Source organism: Hemitrygon akajei, chromosome 7 (genome assembly GCF_048418815.1).
Source record: "Hemitrygon akajei chromosome 7, sHemAka1.3, whole genome shotgun sequence".
Classification (NCBI taxonomy): domain Eukaryota; kingdom Metazoa; phylum Chordata; class Chondrichthyes; order Myliobatiformes; family Dasyatidae; genus Hemitrygon; species Hemitrygon akajei.
The window spans coordinates 133,285,530-133,303,567 of NC_133130.1; the positions used below are offsets into that span (position 1 = coordinate 133,285,530).

The window sequence follows — 18,038 nt, forward strand, 5'->3', positions numbered from 1 at the left end:
CTCTGAGCAGGATTCCACACCTCTCTCAACACTTCATATGTTTATAAAATATTTTTGTTGTTAATCACTCTGAGCCCTCTCTTATACTCTCGCCTACTTTCTTTTTATTTCCATAAGTCCATAAGCGATAAGAGCAGAATTCAGCCCATCGAGCCTGCTCCACCATTCCATCATGGCTAATCTATTTCCCCCTCAGCGCCAATCTCCTGCCTTTTCCCTATGTCCCTTCGTGCCCTGACCAATCAAGAATCTATCAACCTCTGCCTTAAATATACACAATGACTCGGCCTCCACAGCTGAAGGTGGCAATGAATTCTACAGATTCACCACTCTCTGGCTAAAGAAGTTCCTCCTCATCTCCGTTCGAAAAGGACGTCCCTCTATTCTGAGGCTGTGCTTTCTGATGTTAGGAACATCCTCTCCACATCCACTCTATTGAGGCCTTTCAACCCTCAATAAGTTTCAGTAAGATCCCACCATTCTTCTGAGTTCCAGTGAGTACAGGTCCAGAGCCATCAAACACTCTGAATTTTCCGTAAACTGTCTTGTCCTCACTGAGTTTAATATCCTGGCATCTGTTGTTTGCTCTAGTTTGCACTCCCTGGCTCTCCAGGGAGTTGTGGCTTTAATTATCCAACCCTTCTCTCCCATGGGGAAGTATCTAAACTGCTCCTGATCCATCTCCACCTGAAGGGCACCATGGTAGTGAAGTGATTAGCATGACGCTATTACAGCTTGGGGCATCGGAGACTGGAGTCCAATACCTGCATCCTCCGTAAGGAGTCTGCACGCTTACCCTGTGGAATACATGGGTGGACCGGATTCCTCCCACAGTCCAAAGACACATTGTTTTAGTAGGTTAATTGGTCATTGTGATTAGGCTATGATTAAATTAGGGTTTGCTGGGGTGAGTCAAAGGGCCGGAAATGCCTGTTCTGCATTGTATCACTAAATAAATTAAATAAAGACCCTCAATTGTTCAAATACGGTTTTATCTGTCAAAGGCTGCTTCGAATTACCCTAGCTACATCGGTCCTTACTGTTAGCCCTTTGCCAACAGACTATTTATACCTTGCAGCGGTTAATGTCCTTTTCCATGGCAATTTTAACCCTCTCCACCAACAACCACTGTGGCCTGGTTCCCTCTGCACTCCCTCTGCAATACATCCTGCTTCAAGGAACATCTTAGAGGACAAGTAGGTGGTGAAAGTGTCACAGTGATCTAAACAAGAACAGCGCTAATACTATTTTTAAATGCTGATGCAAAGTATTGCACAAATGTTTCAATTCCTTCGAGAACCACTATAAGACATAGGAGTATAATCAGGCCATTCAGCCCATTGAGTCTGTTTGGCCATCTGATCATGGCCGATTTATTTTCACACAGTATGCCTGCTAGGAATGGAAAGAGGAATAGCAACGTTGTGAACTTCAGAAAGGGTAAGATGAGAGAACACACACTAGTCCTCATAGAGGGACCAGACGTGGAAAGAGTGAGCAATTAAGTCCTGGGTGTCAATATCTCTGATTATCTATCCTGGAGCCAAGCTATTAATGCAGCTACAAAGAAGGCACGACAGCAGCTATATTTCATTAGGAGTTTGAGAAGATTTAGTATGTCACCAGAGATACTCACAAATTTTTTACAGATGTAGTGTGGAGAGCATTCTAAATGGCTATATCAACATCTGGTATGGGGGGTGGGAGCTAATGCACAGGAATGAAATAAGCTGCAGAGAGTTGTAAACTTAGTCAGCTCCATCATGGGTATTAGCCTAACCAGCATCCAGAACATCTTCAAGGATGATGTCTCAAATAGGCAGCATCCATCATTAAGGACCCCTGCATCACCCAGGTGATACCCTGTTCTCACTGTTACCATCAGGAAGGAGGTACAAGAGCCTGAAGACACACACTCAGTGATTCAGGAACAGCTTCATCCCCTCTGCCATCTGACTTGTGAATGGACAATGAACCCATGTACTCTACCTCACTACTTTTCCTCCCCTTTTTGCACTACTTAATTTTTAATATATACTTATTGTACTTTATACTTCTCTATTATTATGCATTGCATTGTACTGCTGCCGCAAAACAAATTTCATGACATATGCCAGTCATATTAAACCTGATTCTGATGTGGCTTCAAATGGGTGACATCTTTCCAACATTCTGGATCAAGCAGAATTATTCTTCTGCAATATTAGGCCTCCTCCAAGAGGCCCACAACCTTGTTGTGGTTTGGAGCATTGCGTGCCTCAGTGACCCAGAGAGCTATGCTGGCTGGTGTCAAGGCTTTATACTTTGGCTCCTGGTAGGGTCAACCATGCCAAACAGGTCAAAGGGTAGAGGCCAGGCTAAGAGTGGTCCACCGGTCCTCCAGGTTCGGGGGCTCAGCTCAAGGCTAACGACACTGACTGGTGAAACAAAATTGTCACAGAAACAGCAATGAAGAATCCTTCTACATCTGAGTGTGATGGTGTTCCTGATTCTCCACCTGGGACTTACATAGCCAACAATAGTGAAAACAGGGAGGAAGCTACTGGCACAATGAAGGAAGCTTGAACACCACCAGAGACGATCTTGTTCACACGGTCAGTATGGTAACAGACCGCTCTGTTCACTGAACAGCCTGGCATATTTTTCCCTAACAGTTGTGCTTAGTTTAGATTCATTGCCGACCGCAGAGAGGATGTGAAGAGATAGGGGGAGGCTCAGCCTCATTGGTGTTTCTCCACAAATGCTACGGCTCTCATTTTTTAGCCCATTGAAGCCAGTTTGAATGACAAAAGCGAAATGACGCAGCTACAGACGTCACCGCCACAGGGCTGTAGGATTTCTATATATAGCCCACATCACAAGCAACAGATGGCGTCAGTATCGCAGATGTATCAGGAGGCTTTCAGCAAAGTCATAGCTCAAACTGCCAGAATTCTGTCTGGGAAACGGGCAAACACAATACATAATGAAAGATCCATTTGTCTACAAAAACACGCACAGCTTGATCCCACAGACTGTAATTCAGCTGCCAAGTGACAATTCCTGCAACTATGAAAAATATTCAAAGATAGAGCAGACCATTAAAGAAACATGACTCTGATTGGAAATTTTAATATACTGGATTCTTTTAGTTGGGTTTGGGTTAAAGTAATGTGCATCTAATACAGATGAACTGTGATCTTCCTGACGGCAGCAGGGCTAATACCTGTTCCTGAATCTGGTGGTGTGAGTCCTGAGTCTCCTGTACCTTCTTTCTGATGGATGAGGGGTAATAACTGTTCCTGAACCCGATCTATGAGTCCTGGGGCGCCCATACCTCCTCCTTGATGGTTGAGGGAGACTGGTATTGACAGAGGTACAAACAGTAGAAAAATCTGTACATCATGTCTGTAGCTGTGTTTTGCAGCCAGTACAATAGTTATCAGATGCAACACGAGTGAATCTGCAGATGCTGGAAATAAACAAAAACACAAAATGCTGGCAGAACTCAGCAGGCCAGACAGCATCTATGGGAGGAGGTAGTGACGACGTTTCGGGCCGAAACCCTTCATCAGGAGTGAAGTAACATGGGATGGTCGGGGGGTGGGGGATAAGAAGTTGGGGGAGGGATGAAGTAGAGAGCTGGGAAGTGATAGGCTGAAGGGAAATGGGCTGGGGAAGGTGGAGAATTATGGGAAATAAAAGAGAAAGAAAGGTAGGGCTGGGGGGAGATTATAGTGAGGGGGGAAAGAGAGAAAGAGAACCAGACTAAAATTATAGATAGGGATGGGGTAAGGGGGGGCAGGGGTATCAAAGGAGGTCTGTGAGATGAATGTTCATGCCGGCAGGTAGGAGGCTACCTAGGTGGGAGATAACCTCCATCAACCTGCGTGTGGCCTCATCTTGACGGTAGAGGAGGCCATGGACAGACATATCGGAGTGGGAGTGGTCTGTGGAATTGAAGTGTGTGGCCACAGGGAGATCCCGCCACTGCTGGAGGACTGAGCGCCGGTGTTCGGCGAAACGGTCTCCCAGTCTGCGGCAGGTCTCCCCAATGTATAAATGGCCACATCGGGAGCACCGGATACAGTATATCACCCCAGTCGACTAGCAGGTGAAGTGGTGCCTCACCTGAAAGGACTGTCTGGGGCCTAGGATGGTGGTAAGGGAAGAAGTGTGGGGGCAGGTGTAGCACTTCTTCCGTTTGCAGGGATGAGTGCCCGGAGGGAAGTCAGTGGGGAGGGATGGGGGGGGGGGGGGGGGTGAATGGACAAGGGAGTCGCGTAGGGAGCAATCCCTGCGGAAAGCCAAGAGTGGCGGGGAAGGGGAAGATGTGTCTGGTGGCGGGATCCCATAGGAGGTGGCGGAAGTTACAGAGGATTAGATTGGATTACAGAGGACTAGGATTACAGTGAGAGTCTGTAGGTTTGTAGTAGACATTGGTGGATAGGCTGTCTCCAGAGATAGAAACAGAAAGATCTAGAAAGGGGAAGGAGGTTTCGGAAATAGACCAGGTGAATTTGAGGGCGGGGTGAAAGTTGGAGGCGAAGTTAATGAAGTCGACAAGCTCAGCATGTGTGCAGGAAGCAGCGCTGATGCAGTCGTCAATATAATGTAAAAAAAGAGGAGGACAGATACCGATGTAGGCTTGGAACATAGAGTCCCCTGGTCCTCACCTATCACCCTACCAGCCTACAGATCCAACGTATAATCCTCCGTAACTTCTGCCACCTCCTACGGGATCCCACCACCAGACACATCTTCCCCTCACCCCCGCTCGGCTTTCCGCAGGGATCGCTCCCTACGCGACTCCCTTGTCCATTCATCCCCCCCATCCCTCCCCACCGACCTCCCTCCAGGCACTTATCCCTGCAAATGGAAGAAGTGCTACACCTGCCCCCACACTTCTTCCCTCACCACCATCCTAGGCCCCAGACAATCCTTTCAGGTGAGGCACCACTTCACCTACGAGTCAACTGGGGTGATATACTGTATCCGGTGCTCCCAATGTGGCCATTTATACATTGGGGAGACCCGCCGCAGACTGGGAGACCGTTTCGCCGAACACCGGCGCTCAGTCCTCCAGCATTGGCGGGATCTCCCTGTGGCCACACACTTCAATTAGACAGACCACTCCCATTCCAATATGTCTGTCCATGGCCTTCTCTACCATCAAGATGAGGCCACACACAGGTTGATGGAGGTTATCTCCCACCTAGGTAGCCTCCTACCTGCCGGCATGAACATCCAACTCACTGACCTCCGTTGATACCCCTGCCCCCCACCCTTACCCCCCCTCCCTATCTATAATTTTAGTCTGGTTCTCTTTCTCTCTTTTTCCCCCCCTCACTATAATCTCCCCCCAGCCCTACCTTTCTTTCTCTTTTATTTCCCATAATTCTCCACCTTCCCCAGCCCATTTCCCTCCAGCCTATCACTTACCAGCTCTCTACTTCATCCTTCCCCCCACTTCTTAACCCCCTCGACCATCCCATGTTACTTCACTCCTGATGAAGGGTTTCGGCCCGAAATGTCGTCACTACCTCCTCCCATAGATGCTGCCTGGCCTGCTGAGTTCTGTCAGCATTTTGTATTTTTATCAATAGTTATCAGATACCATTTTAAGAAACTGCATACTGTTGGTATTCTGACTCTCAGTAAAGATCACTTTTGGAGCTAGTATGTGTAAGTTTGGATGGCAGGGTGGAAATTCGTCTCTACCAAAGGAGGTTCATGCCAGTCATTCCCTCTGCTAGGCTGCAGGTCACCCTTGGGCAAGGTGCAGTACCTCCTTAGCAACCCCCCCACCTGCCCCCTGATCAGGGTCTCATGAAGCCATGGGAGCAGGTGGTGGAGGGTCATATGAGCAGCTGGTGCCTACCACAAGTCCTGATTATGTGACCATTGATGCCAGGCAATCTCTGAAGAGTATTGGTAATGACTAGGGTCACCCATCTTGTAAAGACACTACCTAGAAGAAGGCAACTGCAAACCACTTCTGTAGAAAAATTGCCAAGAACATTCACGGTCATGATCACATGATCGCCTACATCATATGACAGCACATGAAGATGATGATGATGTGCAAGTTGACTGTTGGACTCCTACGCTACAGCAGTAACCATCCCTCAGTGTTGTATTTACCTGTCATGTGCCAAGTCTGTGAGAAGTGATAAACTTAATGGCAAGGAATCTTTGATTAGCAATTTAACATTCCAACATTAAGATCTAATCTTAACATTTAATACAACATACTATGTGAGAAGAAAAGAAGCATTATTCATACAAAGTGCCTGAGGAACTCAGGAGGTCAGGCAGTATCTAAGGAGAGGAATACAGAAGAGTTTCAGTCCTAAACATCAACAGTTCATTCCTCTCCTGATCTGCGGAGTTTCTCCAGCATTTTGTGTGTGTTCCTCTGGATTTCCAACATCTGCAGAATCTCTTCAGAATCAAAATCAGGGTCTACATCACTGACATATATCGTGAAATTTGTTTACTTTGCAGCAGCAGTACAATGCATGGTGTAATAATTAGAGAAAAAATATGAATTGCTGCAAGTATACATATATTAGTTAAATCAAATGAGTAAAGCCAAAATAAAAAAAATTAAAGAAGTAGTGAGGTAGTGTTCATGGATTCAATGTCCATTCAGAAATCAGACAGCAGAGGGGAAGGAGCTGTTCCTAAAATGTTGAGTGTGTGTCTTCAGGCTCCTGTATCTCCTTCCTGATGGTAGCAATGAAAACAAGGCATGACCTGGGTGACAGGGGTCCTTAATGATGAATGCCGCTTTTTTAAGGCATCGCTCTTTGAGGGTGTCTTGGATTCTGCAGAGGCTGGTGGAGCTGACTAAGATTACAACTCTCTGCAGCTTATTTTGATCCCATGCAGTAGCCCTCCAACTTCCATATCAGATGGTGATTCAGCCAGATAGAATGCTCTCCATGGTACATCTGTAAAATTTATGAGTATCTTGGGTGACATACCAAATCTCCTCAAACCCCTAATGAAATATAGCTGCTGTCTTGCCTTCTTTGTAGCTGCATCGATCTGTTGGGTCCAGGACAGATCCTCACGGATATTGACACCCAGGAATTTGAAATTACTCACTCTTTCCACTTCTGATCCCAGCATCTGCAGAATCTCTTACGTTTATAATGAGCATGTTTTGATGGTTATGAATAGTCAGATTAGGACAAAACGGCATGTAGTCAAAAGATCAAAGCAGCTGCATTTTGTAATCTTCCTGTTCTATATTTTGTTCAGATTGCATGCATGAAACTCCTCTGAGCAAAACATAATGTTTGAACTCAACTTGACAAATAGGTAGGTTTATTTTAGGAATTCTGTAATACATGGGACTAGAGGAAAAAAATGCAATTGAAATTTGCACTCCGTTGAATTAGGATGCAGAATCGTTATTTTTCTGGAAGTTTAACTTCCCTATGCTTGCTTGTATTTTTATACAATCACCAATACACGTACATGTAATTATTCAGTAAAAATTTCCAGTAATCGCAGTACAGGTACTTCTGTATATTTTTTAGAAGCTTCTTAGTTTTGCTACCATCAGGATGGAGGTACAGAAGCCTGAAGGCACAAATGCAATGATTCAGGAACAGCTTCTTCCCCTCTGCCATCAGACTTCCGAATGGACATTGAACCCATGATCACTACCTCTCTGTTTTAAAATTTTTTTATTTTTCCATTACTTATTTAAGTATTTGATATGTACTGTATATACTTCCTGTAATTCAGTTTTTTCTCTATTATGTATTGCAATGTACTGCTGCCACAAAGGCCAACAAATTACACGACATATGCCAATGATTTTCAACCCAATTCTGATTCAGTAGCAGGTGTCATGCCAATTGCTTGCTATTTTGTGTGCAAGGTCTGGGCCTTGGGCTGCGGTGTGACCTGTTTGCAGCTGCCAGGGGAAAGCCATTGGAACTGGTGCGCTCCACCAGGGGTGTTGAGGCACGACGCCCAGGCTGGACTCGGTGTTGCCCCCAGTGTTCGCTTGGCAGAAGACAAGCCCTGTTGTGGTCAACTGCAGATTTTGGCGCCATTGGATGACTTGGGTTTGCATTCTTTTACTGAGTGGCTGTACCTCTCTACCTTACACATGCTCTGTGTGCTTTGTGCTGTGTGTGACTGTTGGTACAGAGATTTGCACCTTAGCCCCGGAGCAATGCTATCTTGTTTGGCTGTATTCATTGGTATCCATGTATGGTTGAATAACAATTAAACAAATTGAATCTGGCTATTTCATAGGTTAATTGTTATCATTGGAAAGTTGTATCTGTAGGCTCAGTAGCAGACAACCACAACTGCTTTCTCTCACTCTCTCGTCTTACACTCTTGTAATATTTAAATATAATGGCTGAAAGCAGTAAGTTTCATGCTTTGTTTTTGATTTCTGAAGATCCATTTGATCTCAATGATATTATATGCAACAACTGTGAGTAACCATCAAGTGACCAGCTTAGATGGGAATTGGGTCAGCATGAATCAGATGGGCAGAAGGGCCTGTTTCTGTGCTGCATGACTCTATTAGCAATGCTGAAACCAAAGGAATATTAGCTAGCTAAGAGGAATAACAGGAGTCGTTCAGTTAAACAGCGTGGTTAAGCCAGCCCAAAGAGAAATGTAGATGGAAGGGTAGCATGTCCTTCAAGGACATGTATATAGAAAGGAGTCAGAAAAGGGCCAGTAACATCATGATGGATCCCACCCACCCTGCTCATGGACTGTTTGTCCCACTCCCATCAGGGAGGAGGCTACATTGCATCCACACCAGGACCACCGGACTCAAAAACAGTTACTCTCCCCAAACAGTAAGGCTGATCAACACCTCCACCCACTAACCCACCCCTTCACACCCCTAAACCACCACTACTTTATCATTTCCTGTCAGAGTCACCTTATGTACAGACACCCCTGTACCTAGCGTCACATTTTGGACATCGATCTAAGTACAGTACTGTGCAAAAGGCTTTGGTGCATATATGTAGATAGGGTGCCTGAGACCTTTGCACAGTACTGCAGTAATTTTACGTATTGCACTGTACTATTGCTACAAAAAAATGACATATGTGTGCATGATGATAAACATGATTCTGATATCGATCTCTGTTGCGGACTGGGAGTGGGAAAGGGGCAGGGAAAGGGGAATCATGGTTGGGAAAAGGGGAAGGGAGAGGGGAGGGAGCAGGAAGCACCAAAGAGATATTCTGGAATGATCAATAACCAATTGTTTGAAATCAAATGACATTGCCTGGTGTCTTAAGGCTGGGTGTGTCTACAACCTGCATCATACCCCCAACCCCAGCACTCCTCCTGCCATCTCTCCCGCGATGCTCCACTCTTGCTGTACAGTATCCTTTACTCCTACCGGATTTACAAGCCTGCTCTCCACTCTATGTTGACAAATACAGTACTGTGCAAAAGACCTGGTCACCCTGGCTATATATGTGCCTAAGACTTTTGCACAGTACTGTATGTAAGCTATCTTACGTATATGTATCTATTGTGTTTTAATTATTATTGTATTCTTTATCTTATTGTGGACTTTTTTGAGCTGCATCAGAGCCAGAATAAAAATTATTTTGCTCTCCTTTACACTTGTGTACTGCAAATGACAAACAATCTTGAGTGACAGGCCAGTTCAGCTGGCTGCTACGGCCTGCAACTAGAGGACTTCTCGATCGGCTGCAGTGATGCCTGGCGTTGTGAACTTCAGTTCTCAATGCTGTTTGCTTGCTTTATCTTTGGCACAATTTTTTTTCTCTTTCTGCATACTGGATGTCTGATGGCCTTCTTTTGTTTTTAACGGGTCGTTTGGATTCTTTGTTTTGTAACTTTCTATTAGGAGATGAATCTCAAGGCTGTACAAGGAATACATATTTTGATAATAAACTGCACTTAGAACTTTGAATCTTGCAGCTTGCAGCCAAGGAATCAGCAAAGCTACAATGAACCAGCACATCCAAGATCCAGGGTCAGGGAAGGGAAGTTCATACAAAGACAACAAGATTGGAAACAAAACAAGTACTTTTATATTAACCAGCACCTGCCACGACCTCAGGGTATCTCAACGTATTGATGTACTTCAGAATACAAACACTACTGGAACACAAACAGATCATCTGTGCACAGTAAGATTCCATATACAGGTGATCACCACCCCCAACGTTATGGTCAGCTGAGTAATGTAAATTAATTCTTACAGAATTCAGAAACCACTACCCAAAAATTTGAGATGCAGTAACAAATTCACGGAATTTATGTGAAATAAATGACAATAAACACAATTTTTCTCAACTCTCATTTCTTGAACATGTGCACATGACAGGTGAGAAGTGGCAGATGGAGTTCAATCTGGAAAAGTGTGAAGTGATTGTCTTTGGAAGGTCAAATTCAAAGGCAGAGGACAGAGTTAAAGATAGGATTCATAACAGTGTGGGGGAACAGAAGAATCTTGAGGTCTACATCAATAAATTAATGTTGCTGCAAGATAGGTCGTTAAGAAAGTGTGTTGGCCTTCATTTGTCTGGGAATTGAGTTCAAGGGCTGTGAGGTAACCTTGCAACTCTATAAAACCTGGTTAAACCACACCTGGAATATTGCATTCAGTTCTCGATGTCTTAATACAGGAACAATGTGGAATCTTCAGGGGAGGTTTACCAGGATGCTGCCTGGATTGAAGAACATGTCTCATGTGGATTGGATTGGATGAGTGAGCTAGGGTTTTCTCTTTGAAGCAAAGGAGGATGAGAGGTGACTTGATAAAGGTGTACAAAATGATAAGAGGCATAAACAGTGTAGACAACCAGAGACTTTTTCCCCAGAGTGGCAAGGGGGCATAATTTTAAGGTGATTAGAAGAAAGAATAGGGAGAGATTCAAAGCAACACACACAAGATGCTGGAGGAACTCAGCAAGTCAGGCAGCATCTATGGAAATGAATAAACAGTTAATGTTTTGGGCTGAGACCCTTCTGCAGACTTTCTTGTGTTTTTATAGAGGGAGATGTCCAAGGTAGTTGGAGTGTAGGTGCGTGGAATGTGCTTCCAGGGTTGATGGTAGGGCAGATATATTAGGGAGAGTTAAGAGGCATAATTTTGCATTCAGGATGAGGTAGTAAATTGGAACAGACATTGGCTTTGGGGCAGAAGCCAGAGAGTGGTAGTAGAAGTTTGCCTCTCTGACTGGAGGACTGTGACTAGTGGAGTGCTGCAAGGATCGGTTCTGGGTCCTTTGTTGTTTGTCATCTATATCAATGATCTGGATGATAATGTAGTTAACTGGATCAGCAAATTTGTGGATGACACCAAGATTGGGGGCGTAGTGGACAGTGAGGAACACTATCGTGGCTTGCAGATGGTTTGGCATCAGCTGGAAAAATGGGCTGAAAAATGGCAGATGAAATTTAATGCAGGTAAGTGTCAGCTGTTGCACTTTGGGAGGACCAACCAGGGTAGAACTTACACAGTGAACGGTAGGGCACTGAGGAGTGCGGTAGAACAAATGGATCTGGGAATACAGGTACATAATTTGTTGAAAGTGGCGTCACAAGTAGATAGATTCCTAAAGAAAGCTTTTGCCACATTGGCCTTCATAAATCAAAGTATTAAGTACACAGGAGTGGGAAGTTATGTTGAAGTTGTATAAAATGTTGCTGAGGCTTAATTTGGAGTATTGTGTGCAGTTTTGGTCACCTGCCTACAGGAAAGATACAATTAAGGCTGAAAGACTGCAAAGAAAGTTTACAAGGATGTTCCGGGTTTGGAGGATCAGAGTTATAAGGAAGGATTAAATACGTTGGGACTATATTCTTTAGAACATAGAAGATTGAGGGGAGATTTGATAGAGGTATACAAAATTATGAGGGGTATCGACAGGGTAAATGCAAGCAGACTTTTTCCACTGAGGTTGGGTGAGCACTACAACCAGAGGTCATAGGTTAAGGGTGAAAGGTGAAGGGAAATGAGGGGACAATTCTTCACCCCGAGGGTCGTGAGAGTGTGGAATGAGCTGCCAGCATAAGTGGTGCAGCGAGCTTGATCTTAATGCTTAAGAGAAGTTTGGATAGGTACAGGGATAGTAGGGATGTGGAGGGCTATGGTCCTGATGCAGGCTGACAGAAGTAGGTAGTTTAAATCATTTTGGCATGAACTACAAGGGCCAAAGGGCCTGTTTCTGTGGTGTACTTCTCTATTATAGTACTCCATTTAGGTAGGCATACGGATGTAAGAAAAACTGGGAAGCTACGTGGGAGGAAAGGGTTAGATCAGCAGTCCCTAACCTTTTTTATACCATGGACCAATGCCATTAAGCAAGGAGTCCATGGACCCCAGGTTGGGAACCCCTGCCTTAGACTGATCTTGGCATTACATTCTAGGCCAAAGAGCCTGTATGGTGTTGTACTGTTGTATGTTTATAGATGATGTGGCTTTGCATTATGGAGCATCATGATATAGGCCATTTTCTAGCAAAGCAGGATACTTGGTAGTGTGGAGGAGCAGAGGGATCTGGGGGTACATGTCCACGGATCCCTGAAAGTTGCCTCACAGGTAGATAGGGTAGTTAAGAAAGCTTATGGGGTGTTAGCTTTCATAAGTCGAGGGATAGAGTTTAAGAGATGCGATGTAATGATGCAGCTCTATAAAACTCTAGTTAGGCCACACTTGGAGTACTGTGTCCAGTTCTGGTCGCCTCACTATAGGAAGGATGTGGAAGCATTGGAAAGGGTACAGAGGAGATTTACCAGGATGCTGCCTGGTTTAGAGAGTATGGATTATGATCAGAGATTAAGGGAGCTAGGGCTTTACTCTTTGGAGAGGAGGAGGATGAGAGGAGACATGATAGAGGTGTACAAGATATTAAGAGCAATAGACAGAGTGGACAGCCAGCGCCTCTTCCCAGGGCACCACTGCTCAGTACAAGAGGACATGGCTGTAAGTTAAGGGGAGGGAAGTTCAAGGGGGATATTAGAGGAAGGTTTTTCACTCAGAGAGTGGTTGGTGTGTGGAGTGCACTGCCTGAGTCAGTGGTAGAGGCAGACACACTAGTGAAGTTTAAGAGACTACTAGACAGGTATATGGAGGAATTTAAGGTGGGGGGTTATATGTGAGGCAGGGTTTGAGGGTCAGCACAACATTGTGGGCCAAAGGGCCTGTAATGTGCTGTACTATTCTATGTTCTATAAAGCAGCTTGAGCTCAACCCCTGTAACATGCTCTGCACACAGCATAATGGAAAGACACAACAAGAGCGGAGATCACGAGAACCATGAGCTCTCAGGGCTTACCTCCTCTCACTGATGAATGGGATGATTTGGATGACGTGGACCATTGCTTGGTCAGTGCTTTTTCTGTTAAGGAGTCGCCATAGTCCTTCAGGTTGGCAGTGCTGGAGTCTGCACCCAGGCTGACATTGGCATTGTTGGTGTCCTGCTCTCGCTCACTGGAAAACTGGGCCAGGCCTGTTGGCTCGGTTTCATTGTCATTTACGTTGAACTGGGTCACAAACTGGGCCATTTTCTGGGCCAACATGAGCTGTGTTTCGTGCTCGAGCTGCCGGATGTCCTCAATGGTCAGACCATACCACTCGTCTTGCCAACACCACGCTTGCCGGTGAGCCCTCAGCATCACCTTCCTTAAACCTATAATTTATGAAAAGACTCTTCAACCAAGCAGGAATGTTATTCCATGTGGCCTCTACAGACCTTCATTACATCACAATATTACACTGTATTTGTGACATTCCAAAATAAAAGACGGTAACAAACAAGCAGAAAATGAGAAATTAAAAACCTATTCCATTGTTAAACAATGTACCAGGTGACAAAGGGATGTCTGAAATGGTGATGGAATTTTGTTGTGACCATTTGTGGTACCAAACTTAGAGCAACCTTCAGGAGGAACACACACCTCATATTCCATCTCGTCAGCCTCCAACCTGATGCATGAACATCGATTTCTACTTTGGGTAATATTTTTCCCTCCCCCTTCACTTCATTTTCCCACTCTGGACTCTTAACTCTTCTGAAAGCCCACTCTCCACTTCTATCAGATCCCTGCTTATCCAGCCCTTTGTCTTTTCTACCTGTCATCTCCCAGTTTCTCACTTCAAACTCCTCTTCCCCCACCTTCTTATTTTGGCATCTTCCCCCTTTCTCTCCAGTCCCGATGAAGGGTCTTGGCCTGAAACATCAACTGTTTACTCATCTCCATAGATGCTGTCTGACCTGCTGAGTTCCTCCAGCATTTTGTGTGTGTTGGTCTGGATTTACCTCCTGCTAACAAGGAAAAGGATCCTTCATGAATAAAATAGTTAGCTCCGAAGAATCACACACACAGCAGGTGGGACCATCTGAAGATGAAGCCAGGAATGGACTAACAGACTGTATAGGTGGATACAGGATTTAAACAGCCACCCACTCTTTATGACCCTAAACCCTAGGCACATGCCATCCACACTTCTAGCTACAGGAGGCTCGTGATAACTAAAATCCATTTAGTACAGATTAAACCCATGCTGCTTAACGGATTGGGAGAGGACAGAGAGTTGGAGGGATGGGGAAGGAGTTGGAATTTGAAAGGGAGAAAGGCAGGGTTACTTTGACTGCTACAAAAAAAAACAGACTCCATCCTCAGAGTCCTGCACCTTTGAGGCCATGCTCTCCGCTCACTTCTGCCATTGCAAAGGAGGTACAGGAGCCTTAGGTCCCATAGCACCAGGTTCAGGACCAGTTATATACTTATCTAAGAAAGGATTTGCTGACAGGGTTCAAGGAGTTTATGAAAATGATTTTGGGATTGAATAACTTATCATATGAGGAGCTGTGAAGATGGCTCTAGACCTGTCCTCGCATGAATTCGAAAGAATGGGGGAGGGGGGGGAGAGCTCATTGAAATCTATCAAATGATGAAAGGGCTAGATAGCGTGGATGTGGAGAGGATGCTTCCTATGCTGAGGGAGGACACAGCCTCAGAACAGAGGGATGTTGATTTCGAGCAGAGATGAGGAGGAATTTATTTAGCCAGAGAGTGGTGAATTTGTGGAATTAGTTGTTCACAGGCGGCTGTGGAGGCCAAGTCATTTGGGTATATTTATGCAGAGGTTGATAGATTCTTGATTAGTCAGGGCATGAAGGGATACGGGGAGAAGGCAGGAGACTGGGGCTGAGAGGGAAAATGGATCAGCTATGATGAAATGGTGGAACAGACTCAATGGGCTGAATGGCCTAATTCTGCTCCTATATCTTGTGGACATTGTCTAACCATCAGGTTCCTGAATCAGCATGGATAACCTCACTCATCTCGAACTGAACTGAACCTATGGACTCACTCATGTTATAACATGCTCTCAGTATAATTTTTTATTTATATAATATTTATTATTATTTGTATTTCTTTGCATTTGCACAGTTTGTCTTGTTTTGCACACTGGTAGTTTGTGCATTTACTGTGGATGCTGACAAGGAAATGAATCTCACAGTTGTACAAGGTGACATATAGGTATTTTGATAATAAATTTACTTTGAACTTTTTGAGTTGTGATATTCCAAGATAATTGAATAATTAGTTCCAAATCAGAACTGGAAAACAGCCTTATTTAAAAGTGGCTGTAGGGATAGTCCCAGCATCTATTCATAGAAAAGTACAGCACAGAAACGGACCCTTCAGCCCATCTAGTCCATGCCATACTGAGTTTTACTGAGTTAAGTATTGTATGTAATTAGTTTTGCTACAACAAGTGTATGGGACATTGGAAAAAAGTTGAATTTCCCCATGGGGATGAATAAAGTATCTATCTATCTATCTATCTATCATACAATTTTAAACTGCCTAGTCCCATCAATCTGCACTAGGACTATAACCCTCCATACCTCTACCATCCATGTACCAATCTAAACTTCTCTTCAACTTCAAAATCGAGCTCACATGCACCACTTGTGCTGGCAGCTCATTCCACACCCTCACCACCCTCTGAGTGAAGATGTTTTCCTTGTGGAACAGTTAGTCCAGCCCTGATGCTGGGAAGGTCTGGAACCAAATCATTCGGACAAATTTGAATTGAATGTAGAAAGCTAGCATAGATCTGTTAAATATGGCCAACTAATTTGATGAAGTTGTCTGATGCAGTGGACACAGTGCATTCAGTGTTCATAACTGTCGATGAACAAAAAATTTTTAAAAATGTCATGTCACTAGCTTATTAAGAGTGAAGTTGTGGTGACAAACAAAAAATCACAAAGTACTGGAGAAGCATAGGAGGTCAGGCAGCATTGTGGAGGCAGATGTGCATTTGGGGCTGAGGCGCTGCAGCGGTCTCAATGATTACTAAACGCTGATATTGTTGATAGAGTTTAACCCAGCCAAATGTGAAGTGTTGAACAGACTGAACACTGTTAAGGGCACAATTCTTCATAGTGTTGATGAGCAGAGGGATCTTGGGAACCAAGTCCACAGCTCCCTGTAAGTAGCTACACAGGTCGATAGGGTGATTAAGAAGGCATATGGCATGTTTACTTTTATCAGTTGAGGCACTGAGCTCAAAATTCAGGAAGTTATGTTGCAGCTTTATAAAAATCTAGTTTAGCTGCATATATTTCTGGTCACCCCATTATAGGAAGGGATGTTGAGACTTTGGAGAGGGCGCAGAAGAGGTTTACCAGGATGCTATTTGGTTTAGAGGAAATGTGTTATAACGAAAGGTTGGACAGACTTTGTTTGATTTCTCTTGAACAGAAGAGGCTGAGGGGAGATCTGATAAAGGTTTAGAAGATTATAAGAGGCATAGGTAGAGTTTTCAAGACTGGAAAATAAGGGATTAGACAGGACTGAGATGTCTAATACGAGAGGGGATGCACTTACGGTGAGAGGGGGTAATTTCAAAGGAGCTGTGAGGCGTGCATGGAATGAGTTGCCTGAGGTGGTGGTAGAGGCAGAAACATCAGAGACTTTTAAGAGATGTTTAGATAGGCACATAAATGAGAGGAAAAGGGAAGGATATGGACATTGTGTGGCAGAAGGGATTAGATTAGTTGGCAATTTGATTACTAATTTTATTTGGGTTGGCAGAACATTGTGAGCTGAAGGGCCTGTTCCTGTGTTGTACTTTTCTATGCTCAACATTCTGTTTCAGCACTTATAATATCTGCAACATGAGAAAGTCTGCAGATGCTGGAAATCCACAGCAACACACACACAAAATTCTGGAGGAACTCAGCAGGTCAGGCAGCATCTATGGAAATGAATAAACAGCTGACGATTTGGGCCGAAACCCTTCTTCAGGACTGGAAAAGAAGGGAGAAGACGTCAGAGTAAAAAGGTGGGGGAGGGGATGGACAACAGCTGGAAGGTGATAGGTGAAGCCAGGTGGGTGGGAAAGGTACAGGGCTGGAGAGAAAGGTTATCTATTAGGAAAGGAGAACAGACCATAGGAGAAAGGGAAGGAAGAGGGGACCCAGTGGGAGGTGATAGGCACGTGAGAACTGGTTAAAGTTAGAATGGGGGATAGAGAAAGTTGGGGAGGGTGGTGAAATTTGTTTACCGGAAGGAGAAATCTATATTCATGCCATCAAGTTGCAGGCTACCCAGACGAAATACAAGGTGTAATTCCTCCACCTTGGCACAAGAAAGTCATGGAACGACACATCAGAATGGGAATGGGAATCGGAATTAAAGTGTTTGGCTACCAGGAAGTCCTGCAGGTTTTCTTGATTTCCCATCTGCTGGGAATTTGGAATATGGATTAAAAATCTATGTTTACAATGAGACATTCATATTTCAACCTTTAGCAGAAGTGAGTTCTGGCAAAGGTAGTGCCCCAAAGTATGTATTTCCTGCTCAGATGATACCTGCTTTATTGACTTCCCACTTGTTAATTTTGCTCTGCTGGCAATCTAGAATGTAATACCTTTTCTGCCCTCTCCTACCCTTGCCCACCTCCAAGAGGACCACAACCCTTTGGTGGTTTAAGGGTTTGTGTGCCTCAGTGACCCAGAGACCGATGTTGGCTGGAGTTGAGGCTCTATACTTTGGCT

General features: G+C 44.5%; 1 protein-coding gene across 9 annotated transcripts in view; it reads right to left on the reverse strand.

Moving 5' to 3' along the window:
• The window catches only part of pitpnm2 (phosphatidylinositol transfer protein, membrane-associated 2), a 316,594-nt gene that overhangs the window by 98,468 nt on the left and 200,088 nt on the right, over window positions 1-18,038 (reverse strand). For all 9 annotated transcript variants that reach the window (XM_073051985.1, XM_073051991.1, XM_073051992.1 and 6 more), the window contains one exon: window positions 13,296-13,649. In XM_073051985.1, coding sequence (XP_072908086.1) covers window positions 13,296-13,649 — 354 coding nt within the window. The remainder of the gene's footprint in view (window positions 1-13,295; window positions 13,650-18,038) is intronic.